Source organism: Pleuronectes platessa, chromosome 8 (genome assembly GCF_947347685.1).
Source record: "Pleuronectes platessa chromosome 8, fPlePla1.1, whole genome shotgun sequence".
NCBI classification, from domain to species: Eukaryota; Metazoa; Chordata; class Actinopteri; order Pleuronectiformes; family Pleuronectidae; genus Pleuronectes; species Pleuronectes platessa.
The window spans coordinates 19279351-19295259 of record NC_070633.1 but is presented as its reverse complement, the minus strand read 5'-3'; the positions used below and the strand labels follow the sequence as shown (position 1 = coordinate 19295259).

The 15909-nt window shown below is 45.5% G+C and overlaps 1 protein-coding gene across 1 annotated transcript in view; it reads right to left on the bottom strand.

Moving 5' to 3' along the window:
- The window catches only part of LOC128446449 (A disintegrin and metalloproteinase with thrombospondin motifs 2), a 109758-nt gene extending 94132 nt beyond the window's left edge, over positions 1 to 15626 (bottom strand). The window contains exons 1-2 of the mRNA XM_053429493.1: positions 15288 to 15626; positions 13038 to 13462 (exon numbers count right to left, since the gene is read on the bottom strand). Coding sequence (XP_053285468.1) covers positions 13038 to 13462; positions 15288 to 15375 — 513 coding nt within the window. The 5' untranslated portion in view covers positions 15376 to 15626. The remainder of the gene's footprint in view (positions 1 to 13037; positions 13463 to 15287) is intronic.
- Between the last annotated feature and the right edge of the window lie 283 nt (positions 15627 to 15909).

Here is a 15909-nt window from a genome sequence, read left to right as displayed (position 1 = left end):
AGACTGAAGAACAAGACATGTGTGCAGCAAAAGAGCAGAACACTGCAGAGACTATTTAAGTGAGAGGGTAGAGATTTAAGGTAAAACTGAACGGCAAAAGAAGGAGAAGTGTCTTTAAAATGAAAATGTAAGTTCTGGAGTAAAGACAGGAAAAAGGTTTATAAAGAATCAGAAAAAAGTAGTCACATTCTAAGCGTAAAACTAAAAAGGCTGATTACAAATATTACATATCCCCATTCCTCTCTTAAGTATGCAATTCCTTTACCTTGTCCTTTACATCCTCGCACATTGATGCAATGGATGGATTCAATAGAGGCAAAATAATGGATCCAAATTGCCTCATCCTCTGTTTGGGGGGGTTTGTAATTGTGAGTCGGAGTCTTGATGCAGGATTGAGTTAAACTGATTTGGTTTAGACAGCTTTGCGACTTGAAAAGAGTAAACAAAGCAAAGAGTTTTCTTAGTGAACGAGTGATAAAATGGGCCAGCGGTGCAACAAGCGGTGACATTTGGAGTCTCACTGTGACGAGCATTGGAAGTGAAAGCCCAGCAGAGCGTGCAACAACGCTGGATTCAAACCCGAACCAAAACACGAGATCCTGGCAGAAATGGCCGCCTGTGAAAGATGTACATTCAACGGTGGTTTATATCAATACGAGAAGAAAGGTTCGATTTTCTCCATATTGCGTCTCACACCGATACCGAAGGTCAAGCAAAGTTTACATAATGTTTGTTCTGATGTCACATAAATAGCATTCCTTTACCTCAATACTATAATATTCTTAAGAGAACAGGTTATCAACCTAAAGGTTTATGCATATTCCTATTTGTTGCGTTTTGTTTTGTGTGAAATATGACTTCTGAAAGTATGGAGCTGTACCTTTCAAAACAAGTCAATTCCCCAAGACTCCCGGGATAAAGTGCTTCTGCTCTCGGGCCCGAGAATGTCTAATTTTCAGGAACAACATTCATCCTAATACAGAGACAGGCGGTTGAGAGGAAGGGCACCGGAGCTAGCTCGCTCCCCCCCCCCCCCCCCCCCCCCCCAACCGGGGAGAGAAATGAAGAGATGGAACGGGAGACGGAGGTGGATGGCAGCCTCCTGCTGTCACATACCAGCAAAAAGGACAGAGAGGAGAGGGCCCTGTCACATCACATCAGAGTCAGCTGCAGCCACACCCGCCCTGCCACCGTACACACACCCTGCTGCTGCTGCTGCTGCTGGGAGAGGAGAGGAGAGAAAAGATCATCCCCCTGTTCTATTCCTCCGTTAGCCTCTCCTCTCTGCTCTACCTCATTTCAACTGCATCGCTTTCCTCATCTCGTCCACCCCACCTCCAGCCTTCTCCTTCCATTCTCAACCCTCAGCCTGTCTCCCTGATTTGGCAACAATGGGGACTTGTGTGGCTGATCCCTGCTATGGGACAGTTGGGTGATGGTGGACGTGTGTGTGTGTGTGTGTGTACGTGTGTGTGTACGTGTGTGTGTGCAGGAGCGGGTTGGGAGTAGGTAGAAGAGGGAGAAAGAGGATTATAAATGAAATGCGGTGATAGAGCACAACCTGACAATAAGTCTCATCTCCCCGGTGTGTCTGTGTCTGAATGTCAGAGTGTGTGAAACAGAGAGGCAGGGATTAGCTGGTGAGAGAGAAAAATCCCTTTGTGTTCCAAGTGATGCTGTCAATCATCGCACTCTAAGAGAAGCTGTGTGTGTGTGCGAGTGCACGGTGTGTGAGGATGGAAGCTGCGTACGAGGAAGCACAATTTTGTCGAGGGCCATAAAGATAACCAATAATAGACACTTATGTTTCCCTTTCACTCCTCATTCCTATTATAACCACACAGTCACGGATATCTCATTGTAGGAGATCCAACACAGCACTTGTTCAAATGCACACACATACACTGTTAAGTAGGAAAGAGCTTTACAATAAACATGCTTCTTTATTGATCCCCGCTGGGCTCTTCTTTCCTCTTTCTAGCAAGGTCAGAGGTCAGGGCCGACTACAAGCAGCAGCTTGGGGCTGGAAAGGACCTCTGCTCGAGGACACTTCAGCAGAGCAGAAGCAATATGAGGGCTTGCATCTGACTCTCGCAAAAAACGCTGGCTCAGTAAAGACAAGACAGAATTTCCCCTCAATAAGAAATTTCTGCGTATTGTTGCACTTATAACAGAAACGTAACAGATGAGGGGCTTTTAAAGCTTGTTCGGTCCATTTGATCAGGACCAAAATAACAGGTCCAGAGTAACAGACTGGGCCAAAGAACTTCTTTAAAAGTAAAAACAAACCACAGTAACAAAACATTGCCTTCATACTTCTCCTGTGGTGTCATCCCAGTGTCCACAAGCCCCGATATAAACATATTCACTTTTCAGCCTAAATGTTTTCTGATATCCTCCTAGTTATTGCTGCAGTAACTGCAAGCTATCGTGAGAACTCCTGATAGCTTGGTTTATTGACACTTGGATGACACCACAGGATCAGTATGGAGGGATTTCAGTTTATTATTCTGTTGTTTTTTTACGATTGAAGAAGTGGTCCCCATTTACTTCAATTGTATTGGATTTGTCTGCAACACAATTTACCCATGAAAGTGTTTTGTGGTGAGTTGATAATGAAATACAAATTTTTAGGTGACCTATCCCTTTAAGCATTATTATATCTTAATGAATGCAGAATCAACTTCCCTCACTAATTAGAACCTGGAATAAGCAGCGACTCCTGCAACAAATAATATTTCTATGCACTACCCCCCCCCCCCCCCCCCAATAACACATCATTCATGCTGCTTTTTTTTTATTAATGGGAGATATGATGCTGCTAGAAATAATCACAGATTAGGGATTTTAACTGGTGAATGTAACTGACTCACGACACAAACCACTCACACCGTGGGATTTAAATGGATTTAAACTAACAGGATTGGATATTTCAGTTCATTCACTGTGTGTATCATTTTCTTATTTAAATAGATTTTCTGTTTTCAGCTCAAATAATTCCTGGTCAGTTTGCAAGTGAATTTATCATAAAGATATAATCTTAAAGCTCAACAGAAATCCTGGCTTAATTTAGATCCTACTAATAACTGTTGGTTTGGTTGTTTCTGAGCTGGACTATGAAAACACTTCAGGAAACCGGACAGATTACAGGGACATTTTGAGGAAGGATGCAGGATGGGTCAGGAAAGAACCCGTCACATTTTGGTACGGATCCAGATCTAGGATTTTTTCGTTTTCACTTTCAACATTCTGTGATAGGAACATTTTTGTTGATTTCTGAAAGAGCAATACTTTGATGTCGATTCAAAAAATATGAAACTGATATCTATGAGTGTGTTCAATTTGGTGCAGCTTGATTGAATTAAATGGGACTGTTGGGCCTTGGCTGTGCTGTGCGCTCCGCTGAGTGCCATTCTAGATTCAAGCTGCACTTGCTGTGATCACATTATCACTTTGCACTCACAGAAACATTTTTTAACTGGCAAAAACATAGTTACAGGTTATAACAAATAGTGACATACATGGAATTGGTTGCTGTGTTGGATTTTTTCCAAACTACTAATGGCAACTTCCCTTCTCTGCTGTTGCTTGGTCCAGTCCCTGACTCAGAGGAAACGTCCATCTCAACTTGGAAGCCCGACTCTACAGTAACTGAATCTCACACAGAGCTACACATGGGCAAGGTCATCTCAAAGTCTCCATTAGATCTTGGCAAACAGATTATATAATTGTAAGGCAGTATCCAAAGCTTTCCTTGTACACACTGGCAGACGATCAGTCCCAGTGATCAAAGTGCAAGATGTGTTTCTTTGTATCCGCTGCTTCACTCCAGCCCCCACAGAGTCAGTTATTAGAAGACAATATATTATTATATAATATCGTACATGCGCTGGTACACTAACAATTCCCATGGTCCTTGTGCACTGGCAAAAATCCCCAAACACAAAACACAGGGAGAGAAAAGGTGATTATTTCTCTATTGCATAAAAACTAAAAAGGCAGCCTTAGTAGGATGAGGAGGGTGTGAGTTTCTGTTGTGAGGTGCGATTCTTGCTGCTTAGCTGCAGCAAGGAAAATGATTTCCAACCCTTGATACTGTCTATGCAGACAGACAGGCAGCCTCTGCTCCAATAGGGAACATGCAAACAGAAAACACAAACCAGACAGCTGAACAATCAACCCAGAGGGAGAACAAATACAAGTAATTAGATCAAGCTAGGGTAAAATGTACACATCTTGGTGAGGGGGTTCAATTATGCACTGTGCAGTGAAAACAATTGACAGAGTGTTCTCTAAATCCAGGGAAGTCACTTCAGAGTAGACAAAGAGACAATAAAAATAAAATTCTTCATGCGCTGAGCAGGTGGTGACAGTTATGATGTTGCTGTTGTTCTCAGGTTTGGGCACATTGAGATTCCACCTCACTCCGCCTCCCTCCTCCTATGTGGTACTCTTGTTCTCCTCCATCTAACCTCCCTCCGTACGCTCCCTCCTTTCGGTCTGCTCCTCTCTCTCATGTTGTGTTTTTGTCTGTGAGGGTTATTTGGGGAAAACGTTCAGACGGGTGGAAGCTTTGAGAGTATGCAGAGCCACCTGCGTGCGGTGGCTGGGAGGGTTCAAACGGCTCGTCTGCGGGGGGGACGTGGGCCCGGGGTCAGCGGTGGGCAGGCCGGCTGAAGGGCTTGATAAGGTGCCGGAACATGAGGAGTAGGATGTCCCGCCCTGTTTCCAAGATCAACCAAAGAGGCTGCTGAGGCCTGATAGCTGGAGAACTGCTGATGTGGCGAGCATCGATCCGTTTCCTGCACGACCCTGCGGCCTGCCGGGCTGACTGACTGACTGATTGACTCACTGACAGGCGCAGTGCTGGCGACTGGGAGGGAAAGAAAAATTGTCCTACAAGGCCTGGTCTATTTTCTATTTTATTACTTATTTTAGCTCCATTGATTCTGCAGAATAATGTTATTTCCATTTTGTGTGTTACTACCAGGGCCGATCTGGACGTCGCAGGTTTTATTTATAATATTTTTGTCCCTGCAACAGAAGTGTAAAGCAAAATGTGTCGGACCTAGTGGGTTAGATTGCTTTATTCTGACCTTGAAATGTGCTTTGCCCATTCATATTTTTGTCCAATACTGTACTGTGTTTATAGTAAACATACAAGAGTGGATGTTTGCTTAACACTGTGGATCATTGTGTGTGAAATTAAAAACCTGAAGTGCTTCCAGGACCAGCGGCCATGGGGGGGGGGCACTGGCCACAGCTAAAATCTGTGAAGTGGTCCTGTCCCTGGAAATGTGCACGGCTGTTGGACATATAATTGGTTCTGATATATTGCGGTTTCTTTATGGCCCCCAATTAATACAAATCCTTGATCAGCCCCTGTGCATTGAGAACATGCTACAGTACACATCCATATATTTAACATACAGGAACCTGGTATGACTTTGTTATATTCTTTCATTCTAAATGTCCTGCCTGCCCTTATCTAAACTCTGAGATGGAGTCATTTTCATCATGTGAGCTTGTGACACGGCCCGGCCCTGTAAAAAATAACAACTGCATTTAAACACACAGACTATTCACTGGTCATCTCTCGGATAAATATAGTAGAGTCTGGATGACATCAGAGGAGGCTCGACACCCACGTCTCCCTGTGACAGCCCAGGTACAAAGCTCCGCTGTGATTCAGCCGATTACAGCATCAGATCAAAATAACCTGCCGTAATCATCACATTAAGAGGTGTCTCCCTGTAATCATCGGGGTTCCACTGCTGTCTCCCCCCCCCCCCCCCCCCGCCCCCCCCCGCCCCCTCCACGTGAATCCTGTTATTTCAGCCACTCAAACAAAGCGTGTGCTCTGAGCCAGCACTCTGTGAGTGACAGAGAGCGAGAGGAAAGAGAGGCAAGGGAGCTGGTTAAGTGCATAGAGTGAGTGGCAGTAATCACAGCTCTGGTAAAAGCACTCTTTTGCTCGGTGCGGCGTTCCTCAGAATGGGAAAGCTCTGCCTGACTCCCTCTCTTCCTCCATTTCTCTCTCTGTCTGATAATAGCTCTCGATTGAGTAATTGTGTGTTTGAGTGGAGCTACACTGCGGGGTGGAACCTGCAATCAGATACCGAGAACACGTCTCTCTCTCTCGCTCTCGCTCTCGCTCTCTCCATTCATACCATGCCTCAGCAGTCTGGCCTCTCGACACCCGGCCCTCTCTGCAGCCCTGCAGTTCCTCCTCCACCCTCACCCCTCCATCCTCACCCCTCCACTGGGTTTTGTTCTCTCTCTACACACACAGAGAGCCTTCTCTATCGGCCAGTGAGGGCTGGGGTCAATAACAGCTGTGCGCCGTGCTGTAATTGATGTCATCATTTCAATTTGAGCTGATTACTGTTGAGAGCTGCTTATCGTGTGACCCGCGGTGGAATAACACGCTGTAGGGCCCGGAGAGCTGCCACGCCTGACCGAGCTTAACTGCCGGGCTGGCTGGATGGATGGATGGGTCGGTTCAGCCCAGGGCGGCCCTCTCTATTGACTCCTAATGTGGCGGTAATGACTGAGCGTATTCCAGGGGCATGGCTGTGGTAAGTGTCCGTGTCGCTGGTATTTAGTGTAGTTCTGGGGCTATTATCGTGATTGGTCTGCCCCTCTGTCAACACACTCGCACATGATTAAGCTTTGCGCTGGCACGGGAGTGTGTGTCCGTGTTTAATGGCGTTGTGATGTTTAGAAACTTTACAATCTTTCTAATTTTAGTCATATTGCAATAACAACACCATCATGCTACCTCCGAGCACCCACCCACAGGAAATAAAGAAAGAAAACTGCTGTCAGTGCCTTGGCATTTCTCCTTGCTGCCGATGTCGGATTCTTTTTCAATGAAGGAAACAAAACAACAGCACCAGGTTGGAGCATTTCCCGCTGTGCACTAACAACACACATGCACACACTGAGGCGCACAGCCATACATAAATATGGCATATCAGAATATACAAAGGGCAACACCGGCACAGGAATCCAGTCTAATTACCTGCCAGCAAAAGACGATCTTCAAATTCTACAGATAACAAGTATAAGACTTCTCCTGGTTTCGAACATCTCGCTTCTTGGCTCAAAACTTTTTTCCCGCATAGACAGCGGGCAACACGGTTAACCCTCAACACCACTTGTCTGATCAAATGCTCTGGAGAAGAGCTGCTGCTAAAAACAGACAAAGGCTGATCACTAAAGGAGCACTGTCTCTTGCCGTCTTTTTCTTTTCTTTTTTTTCCCGCCAGAGCTGAGAATCTGTGGGTGTTGGGGAGCAAAACGCTGTCTGCCACACTCGTTTTCTTTCTCTTTCTCTGTCATTTTCCTGACTCTTTTAATACCATCATTAGGAGAGCTCTCCTGCTTGCTGCTGCTGCTGCTGGCCAAGGAACAGGGAGATACGGAGCGAGAGATGCAAGGGGTGGAGAGAGTGAGAGAAATGTGTGTGAGGCTTTTTTGTCGTGGAGCGAGGTAAAGATAGTTCAGGGGAGCTCTGTCTTCAGGGCCGCTGTGTGTCCATGCAACCAGATCTGTGTGTTGGACCACATGTTTCCCACACAGTGTGCTGTGGCAACACGTGTTTTCTCATCCAGGTGTGCGTCCACCTGGATTTTAAGCGCTAACCCCGAGATGACGGGTAGACACTTCCTAAAGATCACTGGGTGCACACCCATTGGCTCCATAGACCTGCGAGTCCCTCTTTTCCCACGGTAACCCAAAGGGGCCCTGCCATTTGTCAGATCCCACTTATTATCTCAGGCGCTGTGGCCCATCTGGAAGACTGGAGGCCTCAGACTAAAGAGACAGATTTCAGAATGTGCAGCAGGAGGAGTACAACGTGCATCTTTCTCATCCTGCAACACAACAACTATTTACGATTGTCAAACAATATTATTTGTTACATTTTAAGGTATCTTTTTCTTCACAAACCTTATTAAATTTGGTTTCCACTATCTTATTTGTTGTAATTTTACTTTTAGCAATTTAGATCATGTATTCAAGATCCTTCTTTTACTTTGCCGGTGCTCTTTTAAACTTGTGCTGGGTCACATTGGTGCGTGCTGAGCATTCATCTCTGTTCCACTCACTTTTGACTATTACCAATATAAAACTACTGGCTGGCTGAGGGAGGAGCCTAAAATGGGCTGATATGCAGTGCTGATGTAGTTATCATGAAAACTATGATGAAAAAAAAGAAACATTTGAAAATGTGAATTATGACAAAAATCTGAGATTTTTTTTTTTTTATCAACAAACACAAAGAGTCAAAGAACGAAAGCTGGATTTATTTAGATATAAAACATGAATCTTTTGAGCACACAGGTTTGCTCTGCTGTTCACAATATGATTTGGTCACTTAACCTATTGCACTGTCGTTCTTAACAAACACCGTTCAAAGTTACACAGTGTATATTTGATGAAGGAATAAGGAGATTCATAGATTAATCAACAATCTAGGCAGCAACAGACAAAACTGCAAGAACATGCAGGCAACACAGGGACAGTTTTGAAAAGGTAAACTGACGTCACTTATCTAATCTAAGTGTTAACATTAATTTGGGTTTGATATTTTAATTTTTAACAAGTGGTGTAAATAAATTCCAGGAATTCTAGTGAGCTCCATAACAACAAACTGATCAGACGATATCGTGTCACTTCTCAAACTAAAGCCAGGCCTAAATAAACTTTAATTTTAATAAACAACTGGGTGAATGCAGCCTCTGAATAACTCTCTGCTCTGCAGTGGACAGAGCCCGAGCAGCTGCAGTAATATTTGGAGTAAGGTTCAACAATATGGCCAAATAATATATACAAATTTAATTTAATTTAAGAACATATCAATAATTATCATAATGATCATGTCATATTATGAATTTTTGCTCAGTGAAGGTTACTGAATAAAAGATGCTGAAAATCGTTTTAGAAGTCTGAGTTCAGTCAATCATGTGTTTTACCTCCTCATTGTGCCCCTTTAAATTTAATTCAATATGAATATTGAACCTTTGTATTGCATTTGATGAAAATCATGTTGTTATCATCGATGTTGTTTTTAATGCCCGGCCCTTCGGTTTGTACTACTGCAGTGCAGAGTGACACCTGTAACCATGGTAACTACAGTATACACAAAGAAGACGACAGCTGTGGCCTCAAAACAGATCGAAGAGATAATAACTACAAATGCTTGAGAAAATGAGACTAACATCACTGATGAAAACTGGAAAAAAAACTAGAATAAAACTAATAAAACTCAAAGAGATGTGGCAGTGATTTATATGATGAAAACTGATGAACTTCCAGAGTGAAAGTGAGAGCATCTCTGGCTGAGATGTTGACAGCACTGCTCTCTGACCGTGGAAGTGTGACAGTCCCCACTTCCCTTCCTCAGTGTCTCACAATGACGGGGGGGGAAAAAGCAGTAATTTACAACTTCTGAAGCGTCTGCAAAGTGCAGGAGCTCGGCTGACAGACAACATTCCACATGAGATCCCAAAAAGACACACTCACATGAATACAACTGACCTCACACCCACATGTGCACAGAAACAGGCCAATACAACTACCGGCCCCCACATCTCTGAGCAAACACTGTGGGTGAGGCTGAGGGAGAGACCGCCGGCGAGGTCAGAGAGACCTGCATATCTCAGATTTTTATACATTTGAATACACAACAAGGATAATGGAACATCCAAACCCGGCGCACATGCACAAATAAATATTCACACGCATCGAAATACTGTGCACACCGTTGCATGAAGTGGAAACCTCCTGCTTGGGAGTTTTTATCTTGTTTGATCCATCCACACACAAACACGCACAAACAGAGTCTTAGCAGCAGTTTAATTTCATTTCCTCTGCACCCATGTAGGACCTCTTAGCACATACACACACAGACACACAAAGACACAACACACTCACAGGTTCTCACACCACACAGTGCACGTCTTCCTCTCAGCCACACAGAGACCTAACCAGCAGCTTCTGGTCACAGAAATCCAATTCCCTCCAAAGGTAATTTGTCCATTGAAAGATTTTCCTTTTGCCTCCTCTCTTATTTATTTTGGTTATTTACTTCTTCAAATCTTTACACGATGCCCTCTAAAGCCCCCCCCCCCCCCCTCCTCTGCCTGTAAATGAAAATAGTTTTTTTTGTATTTTGGGTTGGACCCTGTCTGCCCCTTTCTTGGCTCTTTCCCTTCTTCCTGTCATCACATACTCTGGATCGGAGCCAGCAAGATGTTCTTGGCTGTAAACGGGAACACGGGGGCATCAGAGGCTCGGACCAGGTGTCTGGGTCACGGAGGAAGTGGGCACAGTGGGGCGGAGGTGGGCTACAGGGTTTCAAAAGGCAGACATGGGCAGGGCTAACAGGAGGCTGACAGAATATGGCTGCATTTCCCTGCGTGTCAGAGGAGGTTGTAAGAATCGATCAGCAATGACGAGAGCTGTTCAAGAGCAGGGAGACAGAAATTGAATACGTGAATATCACTAATGAGATTACTGAAGTGTTTTGTCTTCTTTTGTTTCAACTGCTAAAACTAATTCTTTTGACTAAGCAGGTTAATTAAACCATCATTAGATGTTATTAGTTTCTAAGGACAAGTTAAAGTTTGTCATAAAACAACACTCACATGAACATTTGTATTAATCCTTAATCCAAGAAGCTTATGTTTTCACATTCACTTTCCTGTTATAAGTGTTAGACTGAAGGAGTTTAACAATTCTGAATCAGAAACCATTTTACAAATATCCTCATATGGCGATAAAGGATGATGGAGCGACGGTTCCCCCGGCTGTCACCAGTGCACGAGCAGACTGTTAAACTCTCATTACTTTGTAACTCAGCTCTGTAATTTTTCATTACACAATTAACACTATAGCATGTAAATCGTGTTGGGGCAAAGTCAGGGGAAGCCTTTACGTGGAAAACACATTTTATTATCTTCCAACTGCATGTGTCAAGTGACCAATTTGGTCCAATCACGATCAAGAGATCACGTCTGTGGTGAAAGTTAGTTTAATAAGCTCACGATGGATAATAACCTTGAGACTGCACGTCTTTGTGTTAACGATACAAGCGACCCAGGAACACACTTGAACTAACACGGCTCCACAGCACTACTGGTAGTCAGACCTGCACTGGAACCTTTAAGAAAGGACTGTGGATTTCGTGCTTGAACTGGTGTCACATCGGGAGGGGATTGCTAGGATTATAGACAATTATATAATGGACAAAAAATGTTGAAGTGTAAATATGGGTACATGAGAGTTAATTGTTATGAGACAGACTTGCAGACATGTGAATATGTCAATGTGAGTCTTGGCCTGCCTGGCAGTCTGGTCAGCCACTACACAAACCAGTGACCAGTGCTGACAGGTGAGCTGTTATCTGTGACTATCCAACAGTAACTTTTCCTTGCTTAGGACCTGCAGTCACCCGCTGGAGTGAGCAGCAGCAGCAGCAGCAGCAGCAGCAGCAGCAGCAGAGTTGCCTCTGACTGATGTCAGACTAAGTGGGCATGTCAGGCCTGTGCTGTCCTGGCTCCCTGCCTGCTCGCTCAGCTGCTCACTCAGTCCCCAGTGTCCTCAACCCTAAAGAGATCCAGTTGCTGCTACTCAGCTCCAATGGCGGGTTGATGTGGCTGACTAATGAACACTTTTCCTAATCAGGGGTCCTCCTCCCCCCTAATCTCATCATTCCCCGTACACATCCTTTGCCCATTTTGACTCCTATTTACTTGACTTTTCTCCTCTGCCCTGAGGCTCTTCTCTCACACGTGCCCCCTCCCCCTGTTCCTAGGGTAGTTGTCTGCATCCTCTCATCCTGTGCACAGTCTTCACACTCTACAACTCACTTCTCTCTGCTGCCAACAGTCATTCGCCAACTGTTATGGGCGGTTGTGGCTCAGGAGATAGTGCGGGGTCGTCCACTCATTGAAAGGTCGTGGTTTGATCCCCAACCCCTCCAGGCTGCATGTTGAAGTGCCCTCGGGCAATTTATGTGTAAGAAACTACACCCTAATTTCCCCTATTTCTTTTAATTTCCCTCAGTTAATCATCAGCTCTATTAAAAAGCATTTACAACTCAACCAACAATATTTTATGATCTCGGTTTACAATTCAATTGTTCCTCTTTATAGAAATGGACCAACTCACTTTTTGCAGTTCTGATTCAATTCTGAATCTGCTAATAGCAAAACTGTTACAGAAACCAGAGCAATGTTTTATTAATATAAAAAAACGATTATTATTATTATTATTGTTATAATAATTATAAGGTTACGTGAGTGTTTAGTCAACCGCACAAACCCTCTTATTGATAAACATAAATCTACATCAAATTGCAATATATTTAAATATAACATAAATGAATTTGTTTAATTATTAGTTTTAGTAATTGAGGTTAACTACAGACAAACAGGTGTAGGAGTGTAAATTGTGATGGCAAAAGTGTTTTTTAAAACTTGAATAAATAAAAAAAAAGGACAAAGCTTTAACTGTAACTATTAGCAAGTAGTTTAACATTAAATTAGTTCAAACTCAAAAATATGGATAGGACATATTTGCAGAAATGTTTAATTAGCAATCAACTCATTTATTTATTTATTAATTAATGCAATAAACTTCAATCTGAATTATTACATGTCTATGGTACATGGATCTGTGTTATTGTGAAAGCATTGTGCAGAGATGAAGTCATTCCCACTGAAACATCAGTGTGCTGCTTTTATAATCACTCCTCCCTTTTTCCATGAGTAACGTGAAAGGGGCCGAGGAAAGAGGGATTAAAACATGACTCAGGTATTTCTCACGGCAGCCCCAAGAGCAGACGACCTTTGAGCGCTGGGGTCAAACAGAGAGTCTCTCGCTTTAGTTGCACGTGTTCCTAACCCGGCGTTCCCCCACAAACTCAGACACTCGCCACCGATTCTCCTCCAACAAACACCTGCCCAGCGAACACAGTGAACACGAGCCGGAGAGATAAGGAGCACAGGTAACACAGCTTGATCACTCACCAGGCCGTCACAGTTGCTGATAGCCACGGTGGCTCCTGGTGTGTCGGGGATGTCACCCACGTACAGGCATTCATCTTGCAGTGGCTCAGAGTGCCGAGTGCTGTCGCTGCCATCGCGCCACTCGATCTTGGCTCCGGGGGCCACCAGCCTGGCATTGTGGCGCAGACGCAGGTGGAACTCCCGGCCGAAGACGGTGACGTTGTAGTAAAGTCTTTCCTGACGGCCCACGGGCTCTTGGTCCTCCTCGACTCCTCGTGGTCCTTCCCACTCATCATTGCCTGCTCCTACCTCCCTCCTCTGGCGCCTACGGGACTGCCCTCCTGCCATATGGTCGGCCGAGACGGCGTGCGACAGGAAGCGGCCCTCTGCGTCCACACTGATTGGCCTCACCAGTCCATACTCCCCCAGTACATGCTGCAGGGAGTCTGCAGGAAGAGGACAGTTTGGAGGACAGGGAGAGGGTAATGGGTGAGAGAGGAGTGGAGAGGATGAGAGAGCAGCAGGTGAGAGAGATGGAAAGATTGTTGAGTAAGAGGTGAAAATGTGGGAAAGGGTGGGAGGCAAGAATAATAGAGGGTTGAAGATGAGGAAAGAAACCAAAGGATGGAGAGGAGAAGACGTCATACAAGAAGCATGGGAAAGAGAGGGGGGGAATGTGGAATCATGGTTAGAGAGGGTGAGAGGAGGATGGAAAAAAGAAGTGTGAGGAAAAAGGGGGATTAGAAAAATGTCAAATATGCCATGGAATTATCTATTCCTTACTCCTTACTCTAAGTTGCTTCACAGGGAATACAATTACAAGTAAAAAGAAATAAAAACACAATTATTTCACACTATAATTTCACACGCACACACACACACACGCACACACACACACACACACACACACGCGCGCACACACACACACACACACACACACACACACACACACACACACACACACACACACACACCACACCACACAGCCCCACCCATGAACCCAGAAGCGACCCTGGTGCTCGGCAGAGTGCGTTTGCAAACGGCAGCCTCAGCAGAGCGCTGCGCTCCCAACACCTTCTGTGCCCTTCCACCGTCAACAGGAAAGCCAGCACAGGATCAAGGTGCTAATTGTGGTTTTCTCACGCTGTTCTCTCACCGGCAGGCTGCTCCATGCAGGAGGAAAGATTTCTATAACCTCCACTCCGACTGATCAGAGAGAGAAAAGACAGGACAACTGAGACGGACATTCCCTCCTCCTGCCTTTATTAATATAATTCACATTGGCACATACTTTGTAATCATTTGCCCCATTCTCATTCCAGCAGTAGGATATTATTGTTGCATTTTAATGACAACATATTAAACACATTGTGAGTAAAAGATAAATGTTTGGAATTGACTGTAGAAGACGGTTCATGCAACCGACGTCTTCTCGGTTTTAAGGAGCATGTCTCTTTTTCACATGTGACGGTGGCAACACAACACACGTGAGTTATGGAGGCGACCTGGCAGATGCTACACACACACACACACACACTCACACACAGACACACACACGCACAAACCCATGCACACACAGCCAAGTCCACTTAGAGCATCAGACTCAGAAACAGTTATGTTATCACCTTGCATTTACTCTGCAGGTGAATTCGGTATTATTATCATTATTATATTATTTTATTAGGATATTAATCTGTCATATCTGATCTCGAAAGTTTGCTGACAGATACAAAAACACACGCTGCTGATTCATCTCGCGCTCCCATGATAAAGGGATGATCTGATAACGCGCGTGATCGATACGGCGACATCCGACTCCAGCGTCCCGTGACAGATCGATAAGATGCGACAGCGGCCGCACCGGACACGTTCTGCTACTTCCCCTGCGAGCAGCCGACAGCGCACCGGTGCGTCTGATGCCCTCTCACACCCCGGCCGGTACGATCCCCGGACGGGGCAGAGAGCAACATCCCAGCGCTGCTCGGGCACCTCGGGGGGAAAAGTCCCTGCGAGCGGCGCAGCGGGACGCACAGAAGTTACGAGCGCGTCCTGCGATGTTGTTTCTAAAAGAACTGTAGGAAAAAGAAAAAGAAACACACGCAGGAGCCGGACAGTGTGTGTGTGCGCGTGTGTGTGTGCGGCTCTGTGCGCGCTTCAGCTGCACTTCCCACTGAGTGAGAGCGCGCAGCGAGGAGCCCCGCCGGTGGAGGAGAGACACACGGAGAACAACAACATAAACACTGAGCACGTTTGCCCCCGGGCTGTACCTACCGACGCTACTGGCGATGTAAAGGCCGCTGGTGTGCAGCAGAAAGGCCGGCAGGAGGATCAGGACAGTAAATCCAGGCGAGAGACCCATGGCAGCTCCGAACTGCGCAGGTGAGAGAGTGGGACTCCGGGCTCCAGTGTGGTGAAGTTCCCCCGCCTGGCGCGACCAGCCACGCCACGACAGCAACAGCACAGCAGCCCGCAACTAGACTGCCAAGTGCACCGGGAGAGACGGAGCTCTCCTCCCCTCTCTCTCTCTCTCGCTCTCTCTCTCTCTCCCACTCACACTCTCTCCTCCTCTATGTCTCTCTCTTTCTCTCAACTCCTTTCCTTCTCTATCTCTCTCTCTCTCTCTCTCACACACACACACACTCACAAACACACACTTGCGCGTGCTCCCCCCACTGTTGGTGCTCTGACAACTCCCCGACTCTGTTCTGCGTGCACACACGCACACAAACACACACGCACACACACACACAGAGACACGCACACACAGAACGGACTGACTGACTGATGACAGGCCTCATACTGACATCTCACCTCCACTTGCATGCAGTGAAATTAACATCTCCTGTGAGTGTGTGTTTGAGTGAGTGTGTGTGTGTGTGTGTGTGTGTGTGTG